We start from the raw sequence: 18,936 nt of genomic DNA, 5'->3' as shown, positions 1-18,936 counted from the left end.
GGGGTGGGGTTTTCCTCCTATTCTCCAAAGGACCTGAGGGCAGAAGAACTAGCAGATTGAAACTAAATCAAGGAAACAACCGAAAACTAAGGAGAAATTTCCTGACAGTGAGGTCAACTAACCGGTGGAACTCCTTGCCACCAGGAGTTGTGGGTGCTCCATTACTGGAGGTTCTTAAGAAGAGACTGGACAGCCATTTGTCTGAAATGGTTATAGGGTCTCCTGCCTGATCAGGGGGTTGGACTAGAAGACCTCCAAAGTCCCAAAGTAATTTGTGGGGGGGGGGAGTATCAACCCCCCCCTCCTTGAAATGTTTCTGCCCTGATATACATTTGTGTTCAACTCCCAGAATGGCGAGCGACCCTGGGTGTTTTTTTTCTGACTCTGAATGCGGATTGGTGCTTTCCACCGCAGAAAGGCGGGCCCGGCAGAGCTCAGTTTTGATTGGGTGAGGCGGCTGCCGCTCCAGGAACTACCCGGAAGGGAGCCGGCGGGCATGGGCATGTAAGCGGCTCCTGGGAGGGAGGGAGGGAGGGGGCCCGGCCTCCGGGGAGGGGGTCTCCCGAAGCCCCTCCTTCTGCCCGCTCGTCTAACCCTCGCCCCCTTTTCACAGGGGCCCCTGGAGCTGCACTGCAGGCAGAAGTTCAGCAGGTGCTGTCTAAGCCAGGCCACCCCCGCTCGCCCCCTCCGCCAAAGGACGAGTCAGAATGAAATTTGGGGGGTGGGGGGAGAGCCGGAGCTCAGGGCAAGACTGTAAGGAGCCCCCCCTTCTCCCCCATTGTCTCCCCGCAGGTGAGAAGCGGAGGGTCACCTGTCCTGGCCAGGTGCGGCAGCCTCGAAGAAGCCGAGGAAGCTCTGGATGGCCAGCCCTTGTCCCGAGAGGCCGCAGCTGTGGACGATGGAAGCCTTTCGTGTAGCCCAAGTATGTTATATGCTTCTCCCAGATGAAGGAAGCTGAAGCCTCCAGCCTGATGATGACGGATGGGATTCCGTCGAAACGTTGCACCTACACCTTTAGTTCTACGCGGGAAGAAACCCGAATGACCGAAGATCCACATCTCTTCTTAAAAACGTCCAGTGTTGTAGCACCCACAACTTCTGGTGGCAGTTTGTTCCACTGATTAACTGTTCGCACTGTCAGGAAGTTTCTCCTTAGTTCTAGGTCCCTCCATTGCTTCTTGTCCTGCCTTGAGATGCTTTGGAGAATAATTTGACCCCCTCTTCTTTCGGGCAGCCCCTCAAATACTGGAAGACTGCTATCAGGTCACCCCCTAGTCCTTCTTCTCAGTGGACTAGACAAGGCATCCCCCTCCCGCATTTGGGCCATTGTATCACCCTGGTTTTAGCGACCCATCCCCCTGTCCAGGCGGGGGGGGGGCATGTCAGGAATCCCCTTAGTTAAGAATTTCTGATCTCTTTTCCATTTACAGTCTCCACCAGCAGCCTACTATATTCCGGACTTCATCAGTGAGGGAGAAGAGCAATACCTGTTGCAGCAAGTACGTGCAGATGTTGTAACCTTCCAGAGGTGCAAAGGAGAACCTTTTAACAATGATACCTTTTCCGTGATGCTTTGGGAGGGAGCTGCATAAGCTGGTTTGCTTCTCAAGCCAGCATTCTAGAAATTACTCTTTCTCTTTCCAATTTCCAGATTTATAATGCACCGAAGCCCAAGTGGACACAGCTGTCTAGCAGGAGACTGCAAAACTGGGGCAAGTTGTGGCAATAAAAGAGAAATTTTCGTAGCTCAGGGTAGAATTGAGGGCCCCCTGGTGCTCTTTGAGCTGGGTTGTTTCCTTGCAGACGTTTCATGAGCCAACTAGCTAACCTCATCCATGGTAGATTGTTTGCCCGTGCATATGCAAGTACAGAAAAAAAAGAGCTTTATTTATAGGGAGTCTTCAGCTTACGATCACAACAGAGAGCAGAATTTCCAGGGTTAAGCAAAAGGGTTGTGACAATTAACACAAGTGCTTAAGTGAGTCACATGGTCACTAAGCGAATCTGGCTTCCCCCATTGACTTTGTTTTTTGGAAGGTTGCAGATGGTGATCGCGTGACTCCGGATGCTGCAACTGTTGTAAAGACATCCTGGTTACCAAATCTTGATCCCGGGGTCAGGGGTTCCCAACCCTGGGGTTGCGAGACGGTATTCCAGGGGCTGCGAAAACCTGGGTTTTCAAAATTATAGTGTATATGCGTAGTTAGCACACTGTTTTTTCCCAATCTCGGCAACTTTTAAGAAGTGGAGACTTCAACTCCTAGCTGGCTGGGGAATTCTGGGAGTTGTAGTCCACCCGTCTTAAAGTTGCAGAGATTGAGGAATAACGAAATCGTCTTCCCCAACCTGAGGTCCTCCAGTGTGCTAGGACTACAACACCCAGAATTCCCATAGTTTGGGCCCGTGCTCACTTGGAATTCTGGGCTCTCGAGTTTCCTTTCTAATGGGAGTGTACCATTGGCGGGGCGGGGGGGAATTGGTCCGCCCCTTTCTATCTCCATCAAGATCACGGTCCTGTTGGTGCCAAGAGTAACGTTCAGCGTTGTCTTTGTCGCCCCCCTGCAGGAGGGCTGCCCCACCCGAAGGGGATGGTGGTGGAGAAATTGCCCCCCTGGCTGCAGCATTACGTAGATCGCGTGTCCTCCCTCGGGGTCTTCGGTGGAAAGGCAGCCAACCACGTCCTAGTGAACGAATACCAACCTGGCCAGGGCATCATGGTAACCATGGGTTTTGCTTTTTCCCCCTTCTCTTTTTATCTCGACGGGGGGGCGGGGGCAAGTGCCGCTTTACTGATTCTTGGTTTGCTTGCAGCCGCACGAAGACGGCCCATTGTATTATCCTACTGTTACCACCATCAATCTGGGGTCTCACACACTCCTCGACTTCTACCACCCGGTCCCTGGAGAACCGGTGAGCTCAAACACAAAATCACCACAATCCTCTTAACTTTGCAGGCGGCTCCTTGACTTACCACCCCATTTGAGCCCAAAATTTCCATTGCTAGGGGAGACGGTCGTTAAGTGAAGCTTGCCCCATTTTACGACCTTTCTTGCCACCATTGTTAAGTGAATCAGTGCAGTTTTCCAAGTTAGTAAGCCAGTTGTTAAAGGAATCTGGCTTCTTCCCCGTTGACTTGTCAGAAGGTCACAAAAGGGGATCACATGACCCTGGGACACTGCGACCGTCATAAGCATGAGTCAAGCACCTGAATTTCGTTCACGTGACCGTGGGGGAATGCCGCAATGGTGGTAAGTGTGAAAAACGATTATGTCACTATTTGCAGTGCCGCTGTCACTTTGAACTAAATGACCTGTTGAAAGTTGAGGACTGCCTGTAGTAACCCCTACTCCAGAGCAGTTTCTTCACCTCATCAGCTTGAAGACGAGTAGACGTCATGGGTGCCTGGAACCGGCCATCGTTCGTTTGATGTGGCCTCGTTAAGGCGAGAATCTGGTTCTGTGGATCCGGCACCGTAAATGATCTTTTTTCCAACTGTCTTGAGCTTTTTTCCCTGCAGAATTCGGCCCCACAGACCGAGGAGCAGCGCCACGCCTTCTGCTTGCTTCTGAAGCCCCGGAGCCTCCTAGTCTTGCAGGAAGACATGTATGTGCGCTACCTACATGGTATCCGCCCCGTCACCGCGGACACCGTCACGCAGAAAGTGGCTAATGCCAGCCTGTGTGGCTGTGACTTTGGAGAGATGCTGCCTCGTCAGACCCGGGTGTCTCTCACCATCCGCTATGTCCCCAAAGTGCTGAAAACGTCCATTGTTCTCGGCCGGAGGAAGTGACTGGTGTATTGCACGGCGGGGGTGGCGCCCCCAGGAGGCGGTGAGAGGGAATTGGTGCGAGCTCCCCACTCGAGATCGCCAGGAGGAACTGGATATGGGACACGGTGCGGTTCCAAACGGACATCAGCAAGCTTGGGCTAAACAGTGGTTTCTTTTTTCCCCAGCGTGCCCAAACTATGCAAACTCACTCCCCCAAATTTATTCGGCTTCGTCTAATTAAGTCAAGGATGAAAAGGTTTCAAAGCTTTGCCCTCCGGCCGGCATTCCAACATTTTCCAGGCTTTAGGTTCTCCAGGTGTTGCTGGAAAATTACACTTACTGTCAGAAAGGAGGACAAGATGCTTAAAAAAAAAAGAGTGGGATTTTCTCAAACTGCCCTGGAGGCCAATTGTGAACCTCTTTTCTGCCAGGTGATACGCAAAGTTTATTTTATTTTATTTACTAAATTTCTGCACCGCCCACCTCACCTAAGTTGTGTGATGCTCCCGTCAGCTATCCGTCCGCTTGACTGGCAGAGAAGGATAATGGGAGTTGTAGTTCAGTAGCACAGAGAAGGTCACTTTTTCCACCAAGTCTTTTAAGGCACTTTGATTTTTTGGTTAGCCATTTTTTGGGTAGAATGATAGACTATAAACTGAAGAAAGAAAAATTAAAATCACACATTTGGCCTGTTTCGATGCTCTCCTCGGCTGCTGCAGATACAGGTTGTCCTCAGCTTGAGCCCAAAATTTCTGTTGCTAAACAAGACACTTGTTAAGTGAATTTTGCTCCACTGTATGACTTTGTCAGAAGGTCGCAAAAGGGGATCCCGTGACCCCGGGACACTGCGACTGTCTTAAGCATGAGTCAGTGGCCAACCGTCTGAATTTTGGTCACATGCTGTGGGGATGTTGCAGTGGTCGTAAGTGTGGAAAAACGGTCATAAGTCACTTTTTTCAGTGCTGTAGCTTCAAATGGTCACTAAATCAAAAAGCTGAGGTCCACTTGTGCAGCCTCCTGCAAATTCTTCCCGAGATCAAGTTCAAATTGAAATAAATCGTGGGGGAGATTTTGTTTATAAATATCATCAATATAAATGTGTTAACAAAAAAACGTTATCAGAAATATCTAGCTTCTGGTAGTCCTTGAATTATGACAACCATTGGGACCAGACTTTCCGTTACTAAACACGGCAGGTCCTAGTTGAGTTTGTTCCTGATGTTAGTAACCTTTTTGCCTTGCTGGTTAAGTGAATCATTGCAGTTGTGAATCCAGCTTCTCTCTCCCCTCCCCCATTGATTCTGCTTGTTGGAAGCCAGCTAGGAAAGTCGCAAATGGCCATCACGTGACCCTGGGATGCGACAACTGTGCTTTGTGAACCTTGAAGAAATCTAGAATAACATTTTTGCTTTTTAAGATGTCGAAAAATATCTTTATTTGCATCTGCCTGACGTGGCTGCCCATCGGAAAGTCACATTACTTTTCTCCCAGGTTTGAAGTTATGAAAAAAAAATGCAAACATTTTAGTCTGTCATCAGCTTCTTGTTTGGTTTTGTGCAATTGTGATGCTGTCATCTGCTTTTTGGACTCTAGAGCCCAGCTTTGATGGCTGGGGCAAAGGTTGGAGCCCTGTGGTGCAGACGGTTGAGTTAACTCTTGATAAAGCTTCCTGACTTTTACTGTTCTGGCTTCTCAAGTTTCTGTTGTACTTCCTTAAACTGGTTGTGACTTTTCGGTGCAAAGAAATAAAGCATAGTTTATGCTTAATAAGTCGGGGAGTGTTGTGTTTACAGCCAAATATGTTCCAGATTAATGTTTTTCAACCTGAGCTACTTTAAGAGGGGTGGACTTCAACTCCCAGAATTCCCCAGCCAGCATGGCTGGCTGGGGAATTCTGGGAATTGAAGGCCACAAGTCTTAAAAATTGCCAATGTTGGAGACCCTTGCTGTATATATATAGTAACTGGCTGGGGAATTCTGGGAGCTGAAGTCTACAAGTCGTTGACGTGATAATAGTCTTCCAGTCGGGCTATTACAGAGAAGAGCGGTTCAACCTATTTATTGTCGATTTATTCTCCAAAGCACCTGAGGGGAAGATAAGGAGTGAGTGGAAACTCATTTAAAGAGAGAAGCAACCTAGAAATAAGGAGAAATTTCCTGACACTGAGAAGAATTAACCAGTGGAACGACTTGCCACCAGAAGTACTGGGTGCTCCATCACTTTTGCGACCTTCTGACAAGCAACGTCGGTGGGGAAGCCAGATTCGCTTAGCGATCGTGGGACTAACTTAAACAACTGCAGTGATTCGCTTAACAACGATGGCAAGAAAAGTCGTTAAATGGGGCAAAACTCACTTAACAAATGTCTCATTCAGCAACATACATTTTGGGCTCAATTATGGTCGTAAGTCGGGGACTCCCTGTATTCTAAGAAGGCCCCTTTCCTCCGGTGGGGCACTCACCTGCCCAGCCCCACCAGGCGGCTAAGATGAGGTCCCCCTCCCGTCTTGGAAAACGGCAGGTGGCATCTGTTAGTTTGGCACGCCGCCCTGCCAGAGAAGCAGCTGCCACCCAGCGCTGGAAAAGGGTTGGGCCAGATCCTTTTGCCCCGAGAGAATCGAGTTACCTGCCAGCCCTCCCTGCTCTCCTGCTTCTACCTGGTGTAGGTGAGGCGGAGAGCCACTCTCTGCTTGAAGAGCAGGAGAAGCAAAGCAGGGGCGGGCGGGCCCTTTCAGCCAAGCCTTCTCCGGGCATTTGCACACCTGTTTTCCGTCACGTTGGCCCAGGAGGAAGAGGATGGTGCTCTGTCTCGATCCTTGTTTGCTACCCGTTTAATGATTGACAGGCAGGGGAAATGCAGACGCTCAGAGCGAGGATCCCAGCTTCTGGACGGCAGGTAGATGGAGAGTTTCTCTTTCAGGGGGGGGGCATTGCTGCCTGAAGTTGGGGTGTCCTCTGAGCCTGGAGGGGGGGGAGGGTGACCTGCCAGGGAGATGCAAAGTCTCTCCCACGCGGATTGTTTTGGTTGTGGGTGTGAGTTTGCAAAAGCTGCAGGGCTGAAAATTGAGCGCGATCTGTGCAAGGTGGGGCTGCAGGTTAAAGCGACAGATGATTGATAGGCACGTTAAGAGGGGCTGGGATTCTCACACACACGCGAACGTGCTCTGGGAAGGAGACGGGCGGTTTCTAAAGGTGACATATAAATAAGAAAGGAGTTGTCTTTCTTCGAAGGCTGGTCCGTCACAGGTTTCAGGGCTCAGAAAAGGCAGAACTGCATGAAAGGTGGACCTTTAGCCAGGATGGCCGCGTGCTGTAAAACTCAGGGGCGTCCGCTTCCTTCAGATGCCCCTGAAAAAGATGCCCCAGCAGAAGATGGGCAGGTTGCTCAGGGGTAGCTAGGCAAGGTGCGCTCTGCACATGCTCAGAGGCTGCTGAAGGATGGAATAATGGACATGAGAGAAAGGGTGGTCCCAGTGGAAAGTTAGCGAGAATTTCCTAATTATAAAAGCAGTTGAATAAATTGGGGGAAGACCCTCCCTCCCTCCCTCCCTCCCTCCCTCCCTTCCTTCCTTCCTTCTTTCCACTTTCTCTTTCCCTTCCCCTGGGTAAGTTCAAGCAAAGCCTCAACAGCTATCTGTCAGGGATTGTTCAAACCTGCACAAAACAGGGGAAATGCTGGATGATCTCAAGGGACCTGAACTGAAGAAGCTTCTTGGATGAGAAGCAAAATATTTTCAAAGAAAAAAACCAAGAAAGTCCAGTTGCCTTTCGGAAAAAGCACCTTTGGGACAACCACAGCCTGGAAGATGGAGAATCTCCATAGACATGGCATCCAGATGTTTTGCAAATTGCCCGGAGTCTGGAGCTTCAAAAACCAGCAGCCTGTGCAATTTTAGCCCACAGGGCTTGGGGCTGGCCAAACAGCCAAGGTTTACAAAACTGCAAAATCCAGCTACAATTTTCCCTAATGTGTTAAAGAATTTTACCCCTCCAGACAATTCAGTCTGTTTCTCAAGATTGAAGGGCTCTCAGTATAGTTGGTTGCACAGTCAGCCGGATGTTCAGACTGAACTTGGCAGGTTTGTCCGCCTATGAAGTCCTTCCCAAGGACCTGGGATAGGCAAGTGTTATTTGAACTTTAAAGGTCTCCTTGCGGAAGCTGTCCCAAGTCAAGTCCCAAGCCCTTTGCAATTGATTGGTGGTGAATTTGTCAATGCCGATATGAGTTCAAGTGGTGCTCCAAATGTTTTGGGATTGCACCCAAAGACCACAGCCATTTTACTTCAATTTGCAGGTCTTTGTGTTTTGTGATCTTCTCCAGTTCTTCCTCTTCTCTTCCGCTGTCTCCAGGCACTGCAGCGTCCATTACCCAGACTTTTTTGTCTTCCTTATTAACAATGCTGGGAAAGGTTGAGGGCAAGAGAAGAAGGGGACGACAGAGAATGAGGTGGCTGGATGGAGTCCCTGAAGCTGTAGGCGTGAGCCTAAAGGGACTCCAGAAGATGGTAGAGGACAGGAAGGCCTGGAGGAACGTTGTCCGTGGGGTCGCGATGGGTCGGACACGACTTCACAACTAACAACAATTAACAATGATTAATTCCGTGGTGCTATGTGGCTGGTGTTTATTATCATTATTATTTTGATAGCAGCAGTGAGAGGGAGATGGCATTTCAGGAAAAAAACCAAGGGTTGGCAAAAATGGGATATTTTTCATGCATAAACAAAAGTATACATACAGGGAACAAACCCTGAGTACAAATTATAAAGAGAAGAAGTCAGAAAGAAAAAATGTTGCACACACCTTTCTGTTGGATGTGGCTGTTCTCCCCTGGAGCCAGATGAACTGCAGTTATATAAATACACTCGGCACGTGCTGGATGTGCTTTGTTAGATAAAGGCAGCCTGCCGCACACCCATGTTGTGACTAGTGTTATTTATTTATCCAGCACCATGCAACTTCAAGGCTGTGCTGCATTAAAAGTAGATCTCCATGCCATAAAGCAGATTTAAGTGCAATAAAAACAGGCAAAAACTATCATAATTTGACACCACATCCCAGGAATCTGCAAGTGCAAAGTGAATAGTGATGTATTTAGCATAGATCGAAACTTTAAGCAAAGTTGGTGCGTGATGCATTTTGGGGGCAAAATGCTAAAAATCAATATATTATTGGTCTGCCTGAAAAGCGTGTTTTGCTCTTCTGCTGCTCACTTTTTGGGTTTTTATTTGCTTTCTTTTCTAGAAGTCTGAACAGGATTCTCCAAATAAGGCTGGCGAAAGGATTTTGCCTCCTTCCAAGCCAGTGGGACTAAAGTGGAGGCATTTGGGGTTCTCTCCAGTTTTCAGACACCTCAAGGGGAGTTTCGGGGCGTCTTCTGCCACGGAGCCACGAGGCTGAAACCAACAGCTGGGATGCAGGAAGAAGCTGTGAACTTCAACCTTTTCCCGGATAAACAGAGTTGCCGCAAATGGCCTGGGGAGCCGATGATGCCAGTAAATGCTGCTTGCAACCTTTGCACGGCGACAGTAGAGAAACGGATCAGGTGAGGGGAATGAAGTTCTTAGAAGGACAAGGGGTCCTTGTTTAGCAACCACTATTGGGACTGACAGTTGTTAAGTGAAGCAGTCACTAAATGGAAATCACATGACTGCAATGGTGTTTTCCTTGTGAATGCTGGGATAATTAGCAAGAAGGGAGTTAATATTTGTGTTTACAATCATTGGAGAGAAAGGAATTGTAAGAGAGTAAACAGACACAAAATGTAGAACAGTCATAGAAAGGAGTGTGTTTTTTGAGGTTCTGAAAGAGTCCAAAAACAGTTTTGGTGCCAAACCTCAGGTTAATAAGCTTTTTTGAATGAGAAAGGCTGCCACACAGTGTTTTATTACCTGCTTTCAGTCCAGGCTTCATGGTTTTCTTTATGTTTTTAATTATTTTATTTTGGATGGGATTGTGTAAACCACCCAGAGTTGTTGGAGTGCGGGGCTATAATAAATGCTACGCACAAAATTAATTTTGCTGGAAACAGTGGCAAGGCTTTCTGGGTTTATGCCTGCCATCCATCAGCCAATTTTCATACTGAGCTGGCACAGCATGGATGAAAAACCTTGAGAGGAGTATACAGAAGAGAGAAAGAAAGAGGGAAGGAGGAAGGAATGGATGGATGGATGGATGGTAGGTAGGTAGGTAGGTAGATAGATAGATAGATAGATAGATAGATAGATAGATAGATAGATAGATAGATGGTAGATAGATAGGCAGACAGAGATACATCTTCCATCTCCGCCTTGGAGAAGGACATCACTTAACAGCTGGACTGTTGTTCCTGCCGTGCAGGCCTCTGCTTCCCCAGACAGGAAATGTCCCGTCCTTTTTCATTCAGAACGAAAGAAAGCTGCGGAGGGGGGGTGTCCCTCTCGGCCTTTCACACCCTGCCCTTCTTCCAGGGAGCAGGCGGCCTGGACCCTGCAGAGGACCCTCCAGGACGGCCTCTTCCGCTTCCAGGACTGGCTCTGGGCGGCCGAGAGGGTGGCCTCCACCCCCAGGTCCTCGCTGGTCTCCCACCACGACTCCCGAAAGGAGCTGCGGAGGTTCCGGGTAAGCAGAGGGCGCTGCTTCTGGCTCTGACCGTGGGTATTCGGTGGGTTTGCCCCCCCCCCATCTCGCCAGGAGCTGACTGGTTGCCAAGACAACAGCTGCAGGCAGTCCTTGACTCACGACCACAACGGAGCCCAAAACGTATGTGGTTATGTGAGACGTTTGTTAAGTGAGTTTGGCCTCCTTTTACGACTTTTCCAGCCACAGTTGTTAAGCGAATCACTGCAGTTGTTCAGTTAGTAAATCGGTTGTTAAGTGAATCTGGCTTCCCCGTTGACTTTGCTCGTCAGAAGGTCCCAAAAGGGGGATCACGTGACCCCGGGACCCTGCGACCGTCATAAACGCGAGTCAGTTGGCAAAGACTACCTGTAGCCTGGCCCCTGTTTTATGTGAGTCTCTTTTATTTATTTTTTTGCTTTTTCATTCTTTCTGTTCATAAATATCGAAACGATGACTTTAACAAATGCTTTTAAAATAAAATATATTTCTAAAACCCCTTTTCAAGTTAAGCATATCTTAAAAACTCTTTTTAAAAATTAAAAATGTTTCAAAGCCCTTTTTAAAATGAAACATTTTAAAAATTAAATATTTTTAAAATCACACATTTTTTAAAACATCAAACGTATTTTTTTTATTTTTAATTATTTAATTCAATTATTATCTAATGATTATCATTACTAATTATTATTATTAGTATTTTAATATTTGTTAACGCTCTTAGCCAGCCAGGCTCATTCATTCGAGGGGGTTGGCTGTATAAATTGAATAAGACATCAATCCAAGGAAGCAATCTCACGAAATTTACGTGCTCCCCTTTCCCTGGCAAGGAAGGATTTTGGTGGCTTCCCGGATCTGCAGAGATCAACAAGATAAACGCAGCTCTTTGATTGCCAAAAACCGCAAGGAGCAACAGCAAACAATTGCGGCATTCAGAGGCCTCTCTACACCTTTGTGGGGCAAGCAGGGAAAAACAGACGCCGCTTTGTGCTCCCCGCTCTGAATGTGTCTGTCGAGGCGAGAAGACGGACTCAAAATGCAAAATCCAAGGGTCCCGGAAATAGAAATAGAAGAACGAGGTTGGAAGGGACCTTAGAGGTCTTCTAGTCCAACCCCTTGGTCAAGCAGGAGACCCTAGACCAGGAGGTGTCCAATCTTGGAACTTTAAGACTTGTGGAATTCTGGGAATTGAATGTTAGATGATTAGTGCCAGCCATTGGCAGTTCCCCAAAAAGGTCATCAGATGGGAGCAAAGAGGCTTCTTTGCTTCCACTGATGAGCCAAGGGTCTCGGACCCGACAGCCCCATTGGCGAGAGAGTTTTATGGTCAGGGAGGGACCAAGACCCCCCATAAATACCTCTGCACGAGGGGCTGCTCTTTCTTCTAGCGTTCTCCTCCTTCTAGTTCCAGTTCTCCTCTCCTAGCTCTTAGTCCTTCTTTTTAGTCATGTAATGCTAGCTTGTTTTGTTTTATTTTATTTCTCTCTCACATGCAGGCATGAATGCTTTCATGCCAAGTATTTCTTTCTCTTTGATCTATCATTGAATAAAGCTAATATGATTGCATCTCTGCGTGATGCCTTTGCTTGGAAGCACCTTTAACGATTCATCGTGAGATCACCTCACATTGAAGTCCACAGATCTTAAAGTTGACAAGGTTGAAGAATACTGCGCTAACTTTGCATATTTATACTTTTGTAACATTGTATTTGTGTTATTTTATCTTTTAATATTGTTAGCTGCCCTGTGGTAAGGCTGGAGAATTCTGGAAGTTGAGGTCCACAAATCTTCAAGTTCCCCAAGTTGGACACCTCCTGGCTGGACACTCTGCCCTATAACATGTTTGGCTTAGCAACGCAAATGTTGGGCAAACTCTTCTGGGATTTTTTTTCCTCCCCCCGCCCCCCCAGGCCTTGCAGAAGGACGTCTCCGAGAAGGTATGGCCTTTGGCGTCCCTGAACAGGCAGTACCACCAGCTGGTGTGGATGGGTGGCATCAGTCCACGTCTGAGGTCCTCCGTGCAGGAGGTCAACTGGCGCTGGGAGGAATTGCAGACTCGAGCGACTGCGGTTTCCAGGAGGCTTCAGGTCAGCCCGGAGGACCCTTGACGCGGTTCTGGTGCCTTGGGTGGGTCCCGGCCAGCTATGGATTTGGGGTCATGTTGGCACAGCCCTAAGTGGCAGTGCTGCCCATCAAACCTTAGACGTCTCTGTGGGGTCCCGGGTGCTCATTGAACTCGGTTTCTATGGAGATTCTCATCCTCCAGGACACAGTTGCCCCAAAGGTGCTTTTTCAGGAGGCAACTAGATGTTCTTGGTTTTTCTTTGAAGACGTTTTGCTTCTCATCCATGAAGCTTCTTCAGCTCTGACTGGAGGGTGGGGAATTGAACTTGGTTGTTTTTTGCAGACGTTTCGTGACCCAACTGGGGAACATCATCAGTGCTAGAAGGAAGGTAGCTCTCTTCCAGCACTGATGAAGTTACCCAACTGGATAATGAAATGTTTGCAAGAAAACAGCCTAAGAGAACACCAGGGACCCCACAGTCCTCCCCTTCCCCCTCCCCCTCCTCTCCACAACCCCCCTGCCTTCTAGCACTGATGAGGTTCCCTAGTTGGGTCATGAAACGTCTGCAAGGAAACTGCTAAGCCCAGAGGGCACCAAGGAATCCGAAGTGCAACTCTGAGCCACAGAGATCCTCTTGGCCGCCTGTTATCCTCTGCTTTGCCTTCTCCCTCAGCATTTTGTCAATCAATGGGAGGAGTTCGGACAGAAGAAGGGGGACATCCAGGTGCGGCTGATGGAGCTGGACCTGCGGCTGACTGACGTGGAGCACTTCTCCGCAGGAACGTCGCTGGAGAAAATGCGACAGCTGCAGGTAAAACGGGCTCGGTGTCCAGCAGACAGATAGGCAGGTGCTCCTCTGCCCACCTTTGCTGGTTCCTGCAGGATTTTCCTCAAGATTCATCCAACCTGGAATCTTGGATCTGGAATCCTCGCATCCTTCAGTGGTCAGTCCTGGGGGTGGGGGGGAACCCCAAGATGTTTCTTTGAAGATGTCTGTGCAAAAGGCTGATTGGGGTCCTGCCCTTGTTTGGCCTCTCTTGGATGTCCAGGCATTCCAGCAAGACGTCCAGACCAACATGGAGCACGTCGATCAGCTCGTGGTTCACGCCGAGTATTTGATCCAGAAGAGCCAGCCGGAGGATGCGGAGGCCTTGGAGGAAGATTTGAAGGAGCTGATTGGCTTCCACCAGGTGGTCTTGTCAAGGGTCTTCCAGTTTCAGCGGCGCCTGGTCAGCATGAGGCTGGTATATGACTTACTCTTTCTTTCTTTCTTTCTTTCTTCTTTCTTTCTTTCTTCTTTCTTTCTTTCTTTCTTTCTTTCTTTCTTTCTTTCTTTCTTTCTTTCTTTCTTTCTTTCTTTTCCTTCCTTCCTTCCTTCCTTCCTTTCTTCCGTTCCTCTTCCTCCTCCTTCTTCTTCTCCTCCTCCTCTCCTTCTCCTTCACCTCCTCTTCCTTCTTTCATTACTTCACCCTTCGAGGGAAGTGTTAGTACCACTTTACAATGCCTTGTAAAGACCACACCTGGCACATTGCATCCAGCTTGGCTCTCCACCACAGAGTTCCACAGGGGCGCCTTCCCACGTGCCCAGGTCGCTTGGTGCAGCGGGGAAGAAGGCCCTCAAATGCTCCTGTCCCTCGTGTCCCCAGGTCTTCGAGGACGAGTGGGAGTCGGACCAAGAGAGCGGCTCGGAGTCGGACTGCTTCACGGAAAGATCGCTGCCCTTTCACACGGGGGACCCTGAACCCGCCACCGCCCTGATTCCCGAGGCTCTTCTGGCCCACTCCACCCCTCAGCCCATCCGGTGTTACGGAGCACCGGCTCCTGCCGGTGACTCCTCGGCTGCGGACCTGGAGTGGGACCCCTCGGTGGACGTGGGGGGCTCCACCTCGCAGGACGAAGACTCCTCCTATTGCAGTGCGGTCATGGGTAGGTGTGGGGTGGAGGAGCAAGGAATACCTGTTGTATGGAGGCGGTCCTCAACTTACAACAGCTCATTTAGTGACCGTTCAAAGTTAGAACAGCACTGAAAAAAGGGACGTGTGACCGTTTTTCACACGACCATTGCAGCATCCCTGTGGTCACGTGATCAAAACTCAGATGCCCGGCAACTGGCATGTACTTGTGATGGTTTTGGGGTCCCAGTGATCACTTTTTGTGACCTTCTGACAGGCAAAGCCAATGAGGAGGCCAGATTCACTTAACAACTGTGTCACAGGTAGTCCTCGACTTAAGACCACAATTGAGCCCATTTCTGTCATTAAGCGAGACATTGGTTAAGTGAGTTTTGCCCCATTTTACGACCTTTCTTGCCACAGCTGTTAAGCGAATCCCTGCAGTTGATAAGTTAGTAAATCGGTTGTTAAGTGAATCTGGCTTTCTGGTTGACTTGGCTTGTCAGAAGGGGACAGAAGTTGATCACGTGACCCCTGCAACCATCATAAATATGAGTCAGCTGTCAAGCACGTAACCCTGGGAACGCAGCAACAGTCGTAAGTGTGAAAAATGATCATAAGTCACTTTTTTCAGGGCCGTTGTAACTTTGAACAGTCACTAAACGAACTGTTGTAAGTTGAGGACTTCCTGTACTAACTTAACAATGGCAGTGATTCACTTAACAACTGTGGCAAGAAAGGTCGTAAAATGGGACCACTCTCTTGTTTAGCAACGGAAATTTTGGGCTCGACTGCGGTCGTAAAGTGAGGCCCAGGGTCTCAGATTATGCCACCCCTTCCTCGTGTCTTGCAGGCCTCAGCCAGGGGGAGCCTCTCCGGCGAAGGAGCCGTTCCCTGCGCTGGAGCTGCGGCATTGTGGAAGAATTTGCGGTGGGTATCGGAGGAAGGGGGGGGATTTGGGGGAAGGGGGGAGGGGGCTGAGTGCCCCGGGCCGGTGGTGGAAACGAATCATGAGGACCAGCCATTGCTTTTCGGAAGGAATGCTCTAGGTTGGCCTGGACTTGCCTTTCAGAAGACAGGTAGACTGCCACTGATGGGGGAGGTTTCCTGTGATTAATAGTCTAAGTACAGGCAGTCCTCAGCTTACAATCGTTCATTTAGTGACTGCTTGAAGTTACAGCGGCACTCCGAAAAGGGACCGATGGCCCTTTTTCACGCACACGGCCATTGCAGCATCCCCCCAGGGTCACCTGTTCAAAGTTAAATCGCTTGGCAACCGGCCTGTATTTGTGACGGTTGCAGCGCCCCCGGGTCACGTGAGCCAAATTTAGATGCTCAGCAACTGACTCATATTTATGACGGTCTCAGTTTCCCGGGGTGTCACGTGATCCCCTTTTGCGACCTTCTAATAAGCAAACTCAAGGGGGAAGCCGGATTCGCTTAACGACCGTATTGCTAAACTGAGAACTGCAGTGATTCGTTGACTAACTGCGGCAAGAAAAGTCATAAAATGGAGCAAAATACACTTTACAAATGTTTCACTTGGCAATAGAAACGTTGGGCTCAGTCGTGGTCGTAAGTCAAGGACTACCTGCATTTATTATTTATTTGTGAAATAAATTTATAGAGCTGCCCAACTCACACCGGACAATTTACAACGCAGTTCGTAGCAGGTCCTATTTTCCTGCTTTGGGCCAGATGCGGAACTGCAATGCAACTCCAATAATCAATCTATCAGTCCAGGCAGTGATTCACTTAACAACGGTGGCAAGAAAGGTTGTAAAGTGGGGCAAAACTCCACTGTCTTGCTTAGCAACAGAAATTGTGGGCTCCAATTGTGCCTGTTGACTGTGAACAAACCGTACAGTTGTGAAGCTCTTTGGGGGTCGTGGTGGGGAGGCGCCCCTTTCTAAGCGTGTGCTTGGCCTGTTCCCGATTCTCCGGTGATTGTACAGGCGCAGAGCGGTTTCCCAGAGGACGGGGAGCCCTGCAGCTGCCTGGGGACTGATCCAGTGGAAACAGATGTTTGGGGTAAGTCCAGGAACTTCCTTTTCACTCCCCACCATTTTCCTTAAAAAAAAAAAGCCGTTCCCTCTTTCGTGTTCTTGTGAATGTCTGCGTGCTGTTAGTTGTTCACCCACTCCCCAGCTAGTACTCGTTTAGCGACCACAATTGGAACCAGCAACTCGCTCGTTAAGTGAAGCAGTCACCAAATGGAACCACGAGGGTGCTTATGATTCGGCTTCAGCTTTCTTTCACTTCACAGACTTGCAAAGCTCGTGCAAGCAAGGTTGCAAAGTCACGGTCATCACTCTGAATGGCAGCGGTCACTAAATGAGGACCCCCGTGCAGTTTCCTCTACATAGAAATCCCCTAGCCCACATTTTCTGCCAACGTGCCTTTGACATCTACTGGCTTATTTACTTATAGCTATTTATTAATTTCTTTTATGCCGCCTATACGATGACTCTGATTCAGAGCAGCTTTAGCCAACTGGGCACCGTCAGGTTCTGCTGGGATCACAGCGTCCATCCTCCACAGCCCACAGTGTGATGCTGCTGCATCCGCAGGGGAAAACTGCTTTAAAAACTTAAACAGGTTTATTTTTCTGACAGTTGCTGAAGATTCCTTGGCTTGTGGGTCGAAAATTTTGTTTTGGGGCACATTTCAACTCTGTTGTTCCTTTGGGGTAGGACGTTCCACCTCCCTGGAGCCAGGAGCCGGCCAGCAGCCCAGGACAGGGGTCTGCTGCCCACTCATTGAAGCCACAGGGTTTGATCCCAGACGCATTGAGACCTGGCTGGACCAGAACCGCCGGAACCAAAGGGGAATGCCGCCAGAGACCAAAGAGGTACGCAATTCTCCCGGGGGAGCAAAGTCAGAACTTGCAAGGTTGCAAAAAGGAGATCAATTCTGAAGCTGTGAATCCGTAGTCCCAGTTCAGTAGCAGAGCAAGGATTCCGAACCGAATCCGATCTCGATTGTGGTCATCAGAGCAGCCTGGAAATGATTGAATGCAAACAGTAATTTCAAAAGCTAAAAAGAATATAAAATACACAAACTTAAATAGACTAAGCCAGGGGTAGGTAACCTTGGCTCTTTTATGGCTCGTGGACTTTAACTCCCAGAATTCCTGAGCCATCATGGCTCAGCTTGGAAACCTCTCCCTTTCCCCTCAGCATGGGTGGCTCAGGAATTCTGGGAGTTGAAGTCCACGAGCCATAAAAGAGCCGAGGTTGCCTACCCCTGGACTAAGCTGTATTCAAGCAGACCTCAGCTTACAGCAGTTTGTATAACGACCGTTCAAAGTTACGTAAAAAAAGTGAGTTATGTGACTCATGACCCATTCTTCACATTCCCTCTGCAGATTCATGCAAGGGGGGGACAGCCTAGAAGGCAGAAGGCCCAGCGATGGTCCAGGAAAAAAGGCAAACAGACCCTCATCACTGGCCAGTTGCGGCTGGAGAAGGAACGACGGGTAAGGCCCACCCACATTTATTGACAAAAGCTGATGGGATCCATGTCAGCAACAGACGAGAAATGAAACAAAAGTGAATGTGGGCAAGATCTGCCTGGGAGATCAGAAGGGCAATTGGCAAGGATCTCCTGAGCATGCCACAAGTGCCATCTCTTTTATTATTTATTTATTTATTTATTTGTATTCCGTCTTCATTATTTTTACAAATAATTCAAGGCAGTGAGCTTATCCAACATATCTTCCTTCTCATCTTTTCCCATAACAACCACCCTGTGAGGTTGGACTGAGAGAGAGGGACTGGTCCAAGGTCACCCAGCTGGCTTTTGTCACTAAGGCAGGACTAGAACTCACCATCTCCCGCTTTTCGGCCTGGGGCCTTAAGCACTAGAACCAGCTGCAAAAAACTTCCCTGTTTTAGAAGGAAATTTTAAAAGTGGATGCTGCTTTTAAAAGCTCCAAGTTTAAAAAAAAAAAGCTTGATTTTTTTCCCCCCATCTTGTGAACCTTTTCCTAGATCTCCAAGACGACATTGCAAAATTCCCAGTCAGCAGAATTTATGGTTACTATTGAGAAAGAGTAAGTGGCTTTTTTAGAACTTTTTTAGAATAATTTAGGGTTTTGATTGAACGCAGCCGGTTTCAGCCACTGTGCTGCCACAATTTTTTTAAAAATGGATTAGTTTAGTAACCAGGCTGTGTGTGTTGTAGGAATGCAACTGGGGTCTCCCTGCATTCTGGTATATATCACTAGCAAGATTCTGTTGGGACTGGGATTACAGTAGTTCTCAACTTATGACCACAACCGAGCCCAACATTTCTGTTCCTAAGTGAGACAATTGTGAATTTTGCCCCATTTTATGACCTTTCTGGCCACAGTTGTTAAGTGAATTACCAGAGTTGTCAAGTTAGCAGCACATTTCTTAAGTGAAATCCGGCTTCCCCACTGACTTTGCTTCTCAGAAGGTCACAAAAGGGGATTGCATGACCCCGGGACACGGCGACGGTCATAAGTACATGCCAGGTGCCAAGTGTGCAAATATTGATCACGTGACCCTGGGGATGCTGCAATGGTCATAAGTGTGAAAAATGGTCATAACCCCCTTTTTTCAGGGTGGTCGTGCTTTTGAACAGTCACTAA

General features: G+C 48.5%; 2 protein-coding genes across 6 annotated transcripts in view; both read left to right on the top strand.

The window, feature by feature from the left end:
* The first annotated feature begins 485 nt into the window (after window positions 1-485).
* Window positions 486-5,530, top strand: ALKBH6 (alkB homolog 6). 3 transcript variants are annotated; one of them, XM_081334453.1, is made up of 7 exons: window positions 486-504; window positions 793-922; window positions 1,431-1,499; window positions 1,652-1,712; window positions 2,566-2,717; window positions 2,812-2,910; window positions 3,518-5,530. In XM_081334453.1, the coding sequence occupies exons 2-7, from the start codon at window positions 860-862 to the stop codon at window positions 3,788-3,790; spliced, it is 717 nt and encodes a 238-aa protein (XP_081190579.1). In that variant the 5' UTR covers window positions 486-504; window positions 793-859; the 3' UTR covers window positions 3,791-5,530. The 3 variants fall into 3 exon arrangements, with proteins under 3 accessions (XP_081190579.1, XP_081190577.1, XP_081190578.1); XM_081334452.1 differs by lacking the exon at window positions 486-504 and adding an exon at window positions 564-651; XM_081334451.1 differs by lacking the exon at window positions 486-504 and having other exon boundaries at window positions 558-922.
* A 727-nt stretch (window positions 5,531-6,257) lies between these two features.
* The window catches only part of SYNE4 (spectrin repeat containing nuclear envelope family member 4), a 14,354-nt gene continuing 1,675 nt past the window's right edge, over window positions 6,258-18,936 (top strand). Inside the window, exons 1-12 of one of the 3 annotated variants that reach the window (XM_081334227.1) lie at window positions 6,258-6,665; window positions 9,109-9,312; window positions 10,217-10,367; window positions 12,275-12,451; window positions 13,103-13,240; window positions 13,479-13,673; window positions 14,076-14,355; window positions 15,175-15,251; window positions 16,277-16,352; window positions 17,015-17,172; window positions 17,689-17,799; window positions 18,314-18,375. In XM_081334227.1, coding sequence (XP_081190353.1) covers window positions 6,604-6,665; window positions 9,109-9,312; window positions 10,217-10,367; window positions 12,275-12,451; window positions 13,103-13,240; window positions 13,479-13,673; window positions 14,076-14,355; window positions 15,175-15,251; window positions 16,277-16,352; window positions 17,015-17,172; window positions 17,689-17,799; window positions 18,314-18,375 — 1,691 coding nt within the window. In that variant the 5' untranslated portion in view covers window positions 6,258-6,603. Of the gene's footprint in view, window positions 6,666-8,345; window positions 8,893-9,011; window positions 9,313-10,216; window positions 10,368-12,274; window positions 12,452-13,102; window positions 13,241-13,478; window positions 13,674-14,075; window positions 14,356-15,174; window positions 15,252-16,276; window positions 16,353-17,014; window positions 17,173-17,688; window positions 17,800-18,313; window positions 18,376-18,936 lie in introns of those variants that run through there. The other 2 variants (XM_081334228.1, XM_081334229.1) reach the window with 2 other exon arrangements.

Source organism: Vipera berus (assembly GCF_964194415.1).
Source record: "Vipera berus genome assembly, chromosome: 9".
NCBI classification, from domain to species: domain Eukaryota; kingdom Metazoa; phylum Chordata; class Lepidosauria; order Squamata; family Viperidae; genus Vipera; species Vipera berus.
Note: the sequence above shows the minus strand (reverse complement) of the source record. Positions and strands in the feature narration are given on the sequence as shown.

Coding starts and splice junctions, on each gene's coding strand:
- ALKBH6 (XM_081334453.1), top strand. CDS start 860: ATGGCCAGCCCTTGTCCCGAGAGGCCGCAGCTGTGGACGATGGAAGCC. Junction 1,713..2,565: donor CAGGAGACTGCAAAACTGGG/GCAAGTTGTGGC, acceptor GCCCCCCTGCAG/GAGGGCTGCCCCACCCGAAG. Junction 2,718..2,811: donor AACCTGGCCAGGGCATCATG/GTAACCATGGGT, acceptor GTTTGCTTGCAG/CCGCACGAAGACGGCCCATT.